Consider the following 12,643-nt stretch of genomic DNA (forward strand, 5'->3'; position numbering starts at 1 on the left):
AATACAGACATAAATATGACTGCTTTGCATTTCTGCTGCAAAAACTAGATCTGCTCTAGCTACCCTCTCTCCTGCCATGATGAACTGTACCCTAAACTATGAGCAAGAATAAAGCCATCCTTTAATAATTTTCTTTTGTTGGGTATTTAGTTACAGCAATAAGAAGGTAAGTAATTTAACTTCTTTGAATAAGCTGTGAAAAGTAATAAAGCTTCATCACTTACTTAATAACTTAATGGTTAGTTAGCCCATTTTTGGGCTAAAAAAAAAACATTTTTGCCAGGTACAGTGGCACATGCAAAGGCCAAGTGGACTTCTGTGAGTTTAAGGCCAGCCTGATTTACATAGTGAGTTCCAGGACAGGCAGGCTAATAGAAAGACCCTGTCTCACCAGGGCGGTGGTGGCGCATGCCTTTAATCCCAGCACTTGGGAGGCAAAAGCAGGCGGATTTCTGAGTTCGAGGCCAGCCTGGTCTACAGAGTGAGTTCCAGGACAGCCAGGGCTATACTGAGAAACCCTGTCTCGAAAAAGAAAAAAAAGAAGAAGAAAAAGAAAGACCCTGTTTCAAAGAAAGAATGAATGAATGGATGAGAGAGAGAGAGAAAAGGGGAAGGGAAGGGGGATGAGGGAGAAAGGGAAAAAAAGAAAGAAGAAACAAAGAATTTGAATATATGATTGTGTATATTCATAAATATATGGTTTATGTATGTACATCAATCCAACATTGTTTTTTGATTTCACTGAAGACGGAAAACTGAGCAAGGGTGATTTTAAACAAAATTTTTCAGCAAATAATCTTCTATTAAAAGGATAGGCCTGGCCATCAAACAATACTACTAGTGAATAAAAGAAAAAAAATGTCAGTAGAAAAGACAGACTATCATTCTTATGATTGTTAGAAGATACAATGTAAGGGCCATTCAAATAAGAGTATCAAAGATACCTTAATTTTAACATATGTAAGTGCACAGTCACACCTTTTCTTACCAACAAACAGTGGGTAAACACGGTAACATGGAGAACTTACTAGTGCCTGGATCAAGCTCTGCCAATTCATCCTGACAAAAACCTAAAGAGAGAACAATAGGGAAAGATTATTATTTTTCAATTATTCCAAAATGACTCTAAATATTAAAAATCAAATATCATTTAATGAGGGAGGATTTAGAGTTCAGGCTTGGATGTGACTCAGTTCTTGCTGAGGATGAGCAGAATACTGGGTTCAATTTCCAGTAACACTTCCACACTCTAAATTAGACTCAAAAATTAGTTTGGGTTTAAAATCCTAGTTCTAACAATTACCTACTTATTATAAGGATCCCCTCTCTGGGTTTCCATTTCACCTAAATATAGAAAAGGAGATAAGAGCACATACCAGAGTTGTACCAGGAATAAGAGAGTTTAGAAATATTCCTTAGCACACAGTAGGGGCTCAATAACACAGTAAGTATAAATAAGAATGCCAATGTCTATTGGAATAAAAACTAATAGGAAAGTTAAATCTTATTTAATATTTATGTTTTTATTTAATGGTATCAATTATGTCCCAAAAGAAAGCAAAATAAACAAGAATTTACAACAAACATACAAGATTATCACCAATTAGGGCTAGGAATAAAACTCAGTTGTTACAGTGCTTGCTTAGCATAAATGATTGATCTCTGGCATTGGATGAACTAGGCAGGGGGGTACATGCCCACAATCTCAGTGTAAATGTAAATGTCTCTTATTTCCTCAGATGAAGGGATGAAATTAAAGACATACCCAAGCTGTGTGAATACAAGGCCTGGGCTGAAGCCAGCGTGCTGCTCTGTACTAACTATCCCTAGACCTAGGCCTAGAAGCTTCTAGCCTCTTTATAATCTAACCTTCTAAGCTGATTGATTCAATCTGGCTTCTCTTGGCTTCTGACTGAATTGTTATGCTTAGCCTCATATGTACCTTGGCTCCTTCTGTCTTCAACTATATCCATCATGTTCTCTCTCTAACCTATTTCTGTAAAACTGCCCTAACCAAACACCTGTCATATGCCCTGCCATACACACACCACACCTTGTGTGTTCTCCCTGCTCAAGTAGTCTCTCTTCCTCTGTTCTCCTGTGAGTTGTGTGTATCTTATCTTTGACTCATTCTGTCAAATATTTTTCTGATTTGTTACTTTGATCCTTAAGATGGAGGATCACAGAATTAGGCAATAAAGAAATAACCATTTCTATATACAGGTTACAGAACATACCAGAATACTGAACTTAACAGAAGACAGGCACAGTCAATTCATCTATATTGCCCTGAAAATACAATGAGTACAGGAATACAGAGAGGAATAAGGATAAAAGCCATTTTAGTTATATGACTTGGCAAGGTGAGGCAAACAAACCCTGAGTTGAGGCTTCAGGTTTTTGTTACATAAAGAGTACATTAAGAGGTATCAAGAAAGAGCTGGGCGGTGGTGGCGCATGCCTGTAATCCCAGCACTCTGGGAGGCAGAAGCAGGCAGATTTCTGAGTTCGATGCCAGCCTAGTCTACAGAGTGAGTTCCAGGACAGCCAAGGGTATGCAGAGAAACCCTGTCTGGGGGGGGGGGGGGGGGGAGAGGGAGGATCCAAAAAAAAAAAAAAAAAAGAGGTATCAAGAAAGGCTAGAGCAAGTTCTTCCTGAGTTCAATTCCCAGCAACCAAATGGTGGCTCACAACCATCTGTATTGGTATCTGATGCCTACTTCTAGTGTGCATGAAGGCAGAGCATTTATATATATTAAATAAATCTCTTTTGTTAAGGATAAAGCTTAATATATCCTCTAAAAATAGTCAACATTCTCCACAAAGACAGAATGACCCAAAACCTGAAAATATCAAGAAAAATGAGTTAAAGCAATGGTTCTTAACCTAATGCTGTGATCCTTTAATACAGTTCCTCATGTTGTGGTGACCCCCAACCATAAAATTATTTTTGTTGCAACTTCACAACTGCAATTTTACTAATGTTATGAACTATAGTGTAGTTAGTCAAAGGGTCAAGAGCCACAGCTTGAGAATCCTGGATTTAAGGGGAATGCATTCTTTTACTTGTCTACCAACCACTCTCTCCCCTCCTGCTAACTAACTTTTCTTTGGATACATATTTCTCTTTGAAACCACATCCATAAGATACGAGGAAGATTAACTCCAAACTTCCTATAAGATGGGATAAACAGAGAACTATCCTATCTGTGGTCTGAACAAAATTGAGGAGACAAAGAGGCAAGTGGTTCTCTGAGTTCAAGGCCATACTGGTCTACAGATAGAGTTCCAGAACACCCAGGGCTTCACAGAGAAACCCTTTCTCAAAAAGCAAACAAAAAGCAAAAAACAAAAACAAAGGACTGATAAAAAAAAAAAAACTGGCAAGGTTTATATTCTCTTACCAAGGTGGAGATAAATAGTGAAAGGGAATCCTACACTCATCTGTTTCTTTAACAACTGTAAACCAACTCTTGAAATGTCAATACCAACAGCCACCACAAGCAACTGGTTTAGTAAATCATCTATCTTATGACATGTGATCCCTAAATGACTCTAAGTTTAGGACTCTTCTTTTTTCGTTTAAATTTGTATGTTTGTCAAAACAGTATCTCTGTGTAGCCTTGGCTGTCCTAGAGTTCACTCTGCAGATAAGGTTAACCTTAGACTCAAGAGATCTGCCTGCTTCTGCCCCCCCTTCCCCACCCCCATCCCCCCACCCGGTGCTGGGATTACAGGGTGGGCCACAGCACTTTCCCCAGACTCTTCCTTAATACAAAAGGAACTTTCAGATGACAAGTTCTTTTCCAGACATTTGTAAAAATGTAAAGATCAAAATCTTGTTTGCCTAGGATATAGTGACAGATTTTGGAGTTCCAGATCTTTGTTATTTTGACTACAAAGTTGCATATTTACCTCAATATTAGTTTAAACTTTTAAGAATATATTTCCAAGTATGAATAAAAAAGTGTATAGGGAATAGGTAATGCATTCCAGTGCATTTTACAAAAGCAAGGAAATGTCACTATGGGAATGTTCTCATCTCACCATTAAAAGATATTACAGTTACAGTACCCTGAAACCTGTGAAATTTCAGCAGCCCATAGAGGCAAGAGAACCTTTACAAGACCAAATCTTCAGTTATATTCAATCATCCTACCTTCATGATCAAGCAAGCTTCCTACTTCAACTTTATGACCTCTACCATATTAGAATATCCGGAACTCATAATTTCCTAACTACATTATAGTTCTCTGTCCAATATACTTTTTAGCATCCCTTCCTATGCACTTTCTATATTTAAGTCCTTTACTTAGAATACCTAGGTCAGAACTCAGGTTAGGTCTTAGGCTCTGCCAATATACACCCATACGTGACTGAATACAGATACAGATTTTTATCTACTCGCTTTTCAGGGAACCTCTGAAAGGAAGGGAGAGGGGGATGGAGGGAAGAAGAGAAGGAGAGGGAGAGAGAGAGAGAGAGAGAGAGAAGGTGGGAAGGGGAGATGCGGAGGGGGAAGGGAGGGAGAGAGAAAAGAGAGAGGGAGGAAGAGGGAGAGGAAGAGGGAAGGAGAGAGGGGGAGAGAGAGAGAGAGAGAGAGAGAGAGAGAGAGAGAGAGAGAGAGAGAACATACTGGTTTCATAATCAAATAAACATTACCTACAAACTTGAATGTTAAATGAGATAACATCTCACATGTACTATTATAATCCCAGCTGGATATGTTATATCTGAGGTACAATGAGGTAAAGGAGAACTGAGAGTCAGAAAGCCTGGGGTCAGGGGATGGAGAGACCACTCAGTAGTTAGGAGCACCCACACACATTAAAAAAAAAAAAAAAACAAGGATAAAATTTTAAAAAGAGGAAGAGAAAGAGAGGAAGGAAGGAGGGAGGGGGGAAAGAGAGAGAGAGAGAGAGACTGGCTGTGTGTGTCAGTGTCATTTCAGGGTCAAAAGAAAGCCTTAAGTGCTGGAGAGATGGCTCAGTGGTTTAAAAAAACCTATTATTCTTGCAGAGGACCTGGGTTTTTAGTTCGCAGTGCACACATGGCAACTACCAACTACATATAACTTCAGTTCCAGAGGATCCAACAGCAGAAAATCTCTTCTGGATTCTCAGGCACCAGGCACACACATGTTGCCCACATGTATATCCAAGTCCTCATATATATACATAAAGTAAATCTAAAAAATGTCTTGAGATTGCTCTAATTAGCTCTGTGGCCCTCTTCACAGGCTCCTGTGCTTACTCTATATTCATTAGGATCAGGCCCATTAAAATCTGAGGTTCAAAATACTTTACAGGACTTCTCAAAAATCTTAAATTTTAAAATATTTATATGTATAAGTAATGTAGATGCCTACAGAGGTCAGAAGAAAGCATTATATCATATGGAATTCCATTTATAGGTAGGGATGTGACTAGTGGCTGATGAACTGAAAGTGGAAGTATTCTGGTTTGATTTTATGAGACAGGGTCTCATTATGTAGACCAGACCAGCCTTGACCTCACAGAGATCCGCCTCTCAAGTGCTGGGAATAAAAACAATGTACCATCACACTCACTGGAAAAGTATTTTTGTTTTTCTAGATAAGTGTCTTAGGGTTTCTATTCCTGCACAAACATTATTCCTGCACAAACATCATGACCAATAAGCAAGTTGAGGAAGAAAGGGTTTATTCAGCTCACAGTTCTGCATTGCTGTTCATCACCAAAGGAAGTCAGGACTGGAACTCAAGAAGGTCAGGAAGCAGGAACTGATGCAGAGGCCATGGAGGGATGTTCCTTACTGGCTTGCTTCCCCCTGCCTTGCTCAGCCTGCTCTCTTATAGAACCCAAAAATACCAGCCCAGAGGTAGTACCACCCACAAGGGGACCTCCCCCCTTGATCACTAATTGAGAAAATGTCCCACAGCTGGATCTCATGGAGGCACTTCCCCAACTGAAGCTCCTTTCTCTGTGATAACTCCAACCTGTGTCAATTTGACATACAAAACCAGCCAGTACAATAAGTTTTTCAGTGTAACAGGCCTGGCTCTCCTGGAACTTGTTTTGTAGACCAGTCTGGCCTCAAACTTTCAGGGATCCACCTGCCTTCAGAGTGCTAGGACTGAAAGCATGTGACTTCAAAAACAATCTTGAGTTGGGTTCTCACTATGCAGTCCAAGCTGATCTCAAACCTGAAAATCCCTTACCTTTCTCCCAAATACTGAGATTAGTGTGCTAAAATTATAGACATGTGCCACTATACCAAGTTCATGTAGCTACTTAGGTTCATTAAGGGTAAAATTAAAAATTTAGTTGCTAGTTGTGGCAGCACACACTTGTAATCTCTACATTGGAGAGACTGAGGCAGGAAGATCAAGTTCTAGGCTAGTCTGAGACCCAGAGTCCTATGCCAGAGTGGGCTGAGAGGTGAAAGGAAGGAGAGGAGAGGAGGGCAGTGGGAGCTGCAGCCCAGACATGGTAGGTAGCACATAGCAATCTCAGCACTGGGGAAGCAAGACAAGAGGATCCATGACTTACGACCAGCCAGCTTAGTCTAATCAGTGTATCCCAGGCCAATCAGAGACCCTGTCTCAAAAAACAATGTGAAACAACATTCTGAGGAATGACACCCAAGGATGATCCTGGTCTTTACATAAATGTGCACACATGCACATGGTAAAGTCACAGAAAGAGATTCAAACCTACTTTAAAAAACATTTTGAAAACATACATCAGACAATGTACAACTGGAATAGTACACAACAGTAAGTCAGAGTCATTTTACTTCATGTGTGCTCACAGGTACATGTGTACATGTGCATGTATGCATGTGGAGGTCAGAGGAGGACTTGAGGGAATTGGTTCTCTCCTTCCTGCATGTGGACTCTGGGGCTGAATTCAGGTCATCAGGTTGGTATCAACTGCCTTAACCCCCCAGAGCCATCTCACCACCTTATTTACTTTAAAAGCTTTTAAGCTTTATTATTCTGTGAGTGTGCATGTATGTATGGTATGTTTAGTAGGAACAACACTGTGGAGTCAGTTCTCTTCTTCCACCTTTATGTAGTTTCCAGGAATCAAATTCAGGTCCTCAGGCTTACACAGCAACAGCTTTTCACTCATAAGTCATCTTACCAACTTCAGAATAGATTTGAAGTCTGGTACCATTGTTTACAAATTGTGTTGGCTTAGAGAGTGACTTCACCACTGTGATCCAATATCTTTGACTACAGACTGCTATAAAGATCTAAGAAAATGGAGCACTCAAAGCAGTGAAAACACTTAATAGCTAGCTATAATCAGTGCTGGTGAGAAAAGAGGAGCAGCAATCAGAGACATGGGATAGCAGGAGGAAGATGGCACTTGACCCAACAAGACTAGTCAAGGAACAAAACACAGAGTACATGTAATATGAGAGCAATAAACAGAGAAGCGGAATGCTTGGGTGTATCATAACCATCTTTATTTTTCTACCATACATGAGAGGTTTGCGCCTTTTAACCTGTAGGTAAGTCACTTACCAGGCACATATCTAAGAAGTTGGTCAATAGCTGCCCAAATGTATTTCAATATTGAGTTCTAAAATATCAACCAGAAAATTCAAAGTACATGGAGTTTTTATAAAAACAAGGCTTTCTTAGAGAAGCCTACAAATACTGCACAAGCCCTGAAATTCTAGGAAGTGGCTCTCCTTTACAGGACCTACCACCAGTTCCACTCATCTCCTAGGTTCTTTCTAGTATGATGAATGGCTCACTCGGGCAGAGGCTGAGAAGAAAAGTAACTTGCCCACAGCCTGCCATGCTGTCACGTCTGTGGTCTACAGACAAGCCCCATGCCCACGCAGACAGTAGACCCCTTACCTTTATATCGGCTGTCCAGCAAATAAGTGTCACTTTATCCATTAGCTTTTTGTTTTACACAAGCAACCTGACAAGCCACACTTTAGAAATAGCAAAAAATACTTCTGAAAGCAAAGATATTGCACTTCACGTCCACACAAAACCCAGCTGGCATAGCTTCAAGTAAATAATAAGCCTTCTCCAGGTTAACAAATGTCAAGATCACATTTATAAATTTAACAACAAAAATGCCCACTTCCTAATGTCATTTCATTTCTTTAATGTGATATCTGAGTTACACACACACACACACACACACACACACACACACACACAGAGGAAATGTGAAAGTGTAGGGGGCATAGCATATTTAGGTTCTTAGTTATATAACCTAGTATGCCTACATATTTATGTTAGGTGTAAATGCAGTTTATGAGGAATGCCTGAATTTCTATGGGAACATTAATAACGTCCCCCTTATCAGCCTACATCACCTTTCATATCATTCTTCAGGCTTCTAGCTTTGTAGCTGTATTCTTGAAAGCCTTCTAAGGGTAGAAAAGCCAAACCAAGTTTACAACACTTCAATTAAAAGATTTTTTAAAAAAAAAATACACAGTTTTAAGGCTATGGCTACAGAATCTCAAAGGAAAACAGTTTAGGATGCAATTGGTCTAAGGAGTCAGAGGCCATTAGTGTTTATGTGAGAAAACAGTACAAGTCTTTCTCCCAAAACTGCATGTCTTGATGAACCTCTAACATTTTTTATTTAGCAGTTCTGGTTCTTTGGAGAAACAAGGACTAGTAGATCTATATTTGACTTAGAGGTCAAAAAAACCTTCAAAATACAGAGAAAAAAGTATAAAATAATTTGCCAGATGCCTTTTATATAATTTTTAGTATATCAGACATTGATTGCCTTGATGCTTCATAAAAATTCCTCCCAGGTAGCTACTGTTATCTCTAGCTTACAGATTTAAATAGATTACTGTACAGCATTATATGAAATGAGCCACAAAAATCAGAAAGTGTCCCATATCAACCTTAACAGATGGCTTGATGGAACATCAAAAGTCAAATCTTTAGGAGAAAGAGATTACTGAGGCAAGACTCAACTCACGAAATGATCCCAGAACAGAAAAATGGATCTCCTTCTTACTCCCTTGAGAATCCCTTCTGTCAGGCATGGTGACATTCGTCTTTAATCCCAGCACTTGGGAGGCTGAGTAAAAACTTCCAGGAATACAAAATAGCATGATCCTATAGCAAATTTAAGACCAGCTTGTGCTAAACAGTGAATTCAATGCCAGCCTGAGCTACATGAAACTTCATCTCAAAAAACAAACATAGAAACACTTTAATATGAAAGTGTAATATGGAAGCATGATGATCCCAGAAATCTAGAACAAAAATAATAAAGAACATAAAACAAAATTGGAAGACACCCAAAATTTAACCATAGGGCATTTCATTCTAGTATACATATTGGCCATTTGGTTATTTTATGAACGTTATTCATATAAGAGTTGGTTGTGGTATAAGAACCAGACGTGATGATACACTCCTGCAATCCCATGGAAGGAAGAGGCAGGATTAGGAGTTCAAAACCAGCTTCAGCTACATAGTAACTGCAATACAAGTGTAGACTACATGAGACCCTGATTCAAAGCAAAAATTACAAAACAAATGGAAAAAAACAAAACACTGTATTTTAATAAATACAAGTAAGGTGTGGTGATCACAGCATTTAATTCCAGAACTTGGGAATAAGAAGCAGGTGAATCTCTGTGAACAAGGCTAGCCTGGCAGCCTGGTCTACATAGTGAGTTCTAAGACAGCTAGGGCTATACAGAGAAGCTGTTTCAGGGGGGACAAAAACAAAAAACAAACCAAAAACTATTCTCAGGATGAATTCATAACTACCCAATAATGCCTATACACATGAAAAATAATTTTCTGATGGTAAAAGTATCAAGTTAGTAAAGGAGGTAAAGAATTAAAATGTAAATACTACAAAGAATAGGCCACCCAAACTTTTGAACTGCTCACTATAAGCAAATACACACAACAAATAAGCCCCTTCTGTAGGTTCCATCAAATTTAAGATATCAAACTAAGCCTATTTTCTTTTTGAAACCTGCTTTTCCTATACTCCCTCAACCCACACTCCAGATACATCAATTTCCATTCTCCAAGCCAAAAATGTTCAGAGCAACTCCAGTTCCAGGGGGTCCAATTGCCTCTTCTAGCCTCCACTGGCACACACATATGGACATACATAACATGCTGGCAAAACACTTGTACACATAAAATAATTCTTAAATGATAAAATCCTGAAGCTCAGCAGTTAAGATCACTTAACTGCTTTGGCAAAGGATCCTGGTTAAGTTCCCTGGACCCACGTGCTGACAACTGTCTGTTACTCCAGTCCCAGAGCACCTCTTGCTTCCATGGGCTCCCAAATACAACTAGTACCCAGACATATACTCATGCATACATACACACACATAAAATTAAATATAGGTTTTTAAAAATCATAAAATACTGAGACAGGCATGGTGGCATATGCCTTTAATCTCAGCTTTCAGAGGTATAGTCAGGTGGATCTCGGTAAGTCTGAGGTCAGCATGGTCTATATAGCAGTTTAGAACTAGCCAGGGCAAAATAATAGAGAAAAACAAGATCCTAACATCACACTGCTACTCCTCCAAATTCCTTGTATAGTCCATCTTGTCACTCACAAGGGCACTTTCAGTCTCTCAAATCACAAGGCAGTAAGCAGCACCCCTGCATGGCCTCTGCATGAGTTCCTGCATTCAGGTTTCTGTCCCCATTTGAGTTCATGTCCTAACTTCAATAATGAACAGTGAAATGGAAATGTAAGCCAAATAAATCCTTTCCTCCCTAACTTGTTTTTGGTCATGGTATTTCATCACAGTAAGAAACCCTGACTAAGACACGGCCAGCTCTCCTCTCACTTTCTAGTGGATTTCTACTCCACTCCAAAATCCTGTTCCCTCCTCTTGAGCATGACTTTGATGCCTTTAAATTACAAAATAAGGTTTTTATTTTCACAACCTTATTTTTCCCTGACAAACCTGTAAGTTTGAAAAGGTTTTGTTTTTTGTTTGTTTGGATTTGTTTTTTTTCCGAGACAGGGTTTCTCTGTATAGCCCTGGCTGTCCTGGAACTCACTCTGTTGACCAGGCTGGCCTCGAACTCAGAAATCCACCTGCCTCTGCCTCCCAGAGTACTGGGATTACAGGCACGTACCACCACCACCCGGCGAAAAGGTAATTTGTAAACTCCTATTCCCAAACTCCCCATAATTTACATAAAGATTTTAAAAAGCCAACTTTAGTGTTAAAAATATTTTACATGAAAATACCATAAAATGATACACCATATATATAAGACATCTAAGCACTAGCCTTGTTCTAGTACTAAAAAGCCATTTGGTGATGTTATACATCTACACTCTGTACCTCCATTTTCCTCCATTTCATCTTCAGTAAAGGACTTCTACTTTCTTGGCATTCCTCTCAGGTCTGGAATCTACAAGTATATCAAAAGTTGCAGACCCCATAACAAAAAAGAAAAAAAGCCTGCAGTCTTGGCATTGGAGGGACAGCACAGTGGTTAAGAGCTGCTCTTTCAAAGGATCTGGGTTCTGTTCTTAGCATCCACATAGCAGCTCACAACCCTCTGGAATCCTGGTTCCAGAAGATACCTCTTCTGGTCTCATGAGACAAGACATGGATTTTGTCCACAGACACAGATATAGACAAAACACTTCTAGACATAAAAAACTAGAAAAATTTGAAATTATTAAACTACTTTTTTTCAAGTTACAATCTTGGGGTCAGAAGGATGGCTCAGTCAATCAAGACTGGTTCTTGATGCCCAATGGTGCTAGCATGTCAATATGAACTCAGCTCTTGGAAGCCACTCAGAGGTAAAACCAGAGAGCCAATTCCACAAAGATGTCCTTGGACCTTTACACATGTGCTCATGTTCACACATGTGTACACACACATACAGAAAGAGAGAGAAAGAAAGAGAGAAAGAGAGAGGGGGAGGGAAGGAGGGAAGGAGGGAAGGAGGGAGGGAGGGAGGGAGGAAAACTGATTTTTCTTAACTTGCAGCACTGCATACAGGTAGCTACCAATGATAATGTCATCTTGACACAAACTACAGTTATTTGGTAAGACAGAACCTCAACTGAGAAAATACCTCCACCAGACTGACCTGTGGGCAAACCCCAAGGAGTATCTTTTGATTGATGACTGATCCAGAGGGCCTAGACCATTGTGAGCAGTGCTACCTTTAAGCAGGTGGTCCTGGGCACCATAAGAAAGCAGGCCAAGAGAAGCAAGCCAAGAAGCAGTGTTCTTCCATGGCTTCTGCGTCAGTTCCTGCTCTACTTGAATTCTTACCCCAACTTCCATCCCAGTTCTAGGACAGATTGGTTATCAAAAAGTATAAGATAAAATAAACCCCTTTCTCCCTAAGTTGCTTTTGGTCACAATCTGGTCTTTACTGCACATTGGAAACATAAGACAATCATCTAATACTAACGTGGGGACCTGAGTTAAGAGATAATAAGCATTCTGTATTGGAGAGGCGACTCAGTGGATAAGTGCACTGTTGCTCTTGAAGTAGACCTGGGTTCAGCTCCCAGGTCCCACATGGCAGCTCACAGCAGTAACTCCAATTACATGGGATCTAACCCTTTTTGGGGGGGTGCAGTGGAGGAAGGTGTTTTGTTTTGTTGAGACAAGATTTCTCTTATGTCACAGCCCCGGCTGT

The 12,643-nt window shown here is 39.8% G+C and overlaps 1 protein-coding gene across 2 annotated transcripts in view; it reads right to left on the minus strand.

The window, feature by feature from the left end:
* Positions 1–12,643, minus strand: part of Nr6a1 (nuclear receptor subfamily 6 group A member 1) — a 185,888-nt gene that overhangs the window by 145,814 nt on the left and 27,431 nt on the right. For both annotated transcript variants that reach the window (XM_052182425.1, XM_052182424.1), the window contains exon 2: positions 1,029–1,070. In XM_052182425.1, the coding sequence (XP_052038385.1) occupies positions 1,029–1,070 (42 nt within the window). The remainder of the gene's footprint in view (positions 1–1,028; positions 1,071–12,643) is intronic.

This window comes from Apodemus sylvaticus, chromosome 5 (genome assembly GCF_947179515.1).
Source record: "Apodemus sylvaticus chromosome 5, mApoSyl1.1, whole genome shotgun sequence".
NCBI classification, from domain to species: Eukaryota; Metazoa; Chordata; class Mammalia; order Rodentia; family Muridae; genus Apodemus; species Apodemus sylvaticus.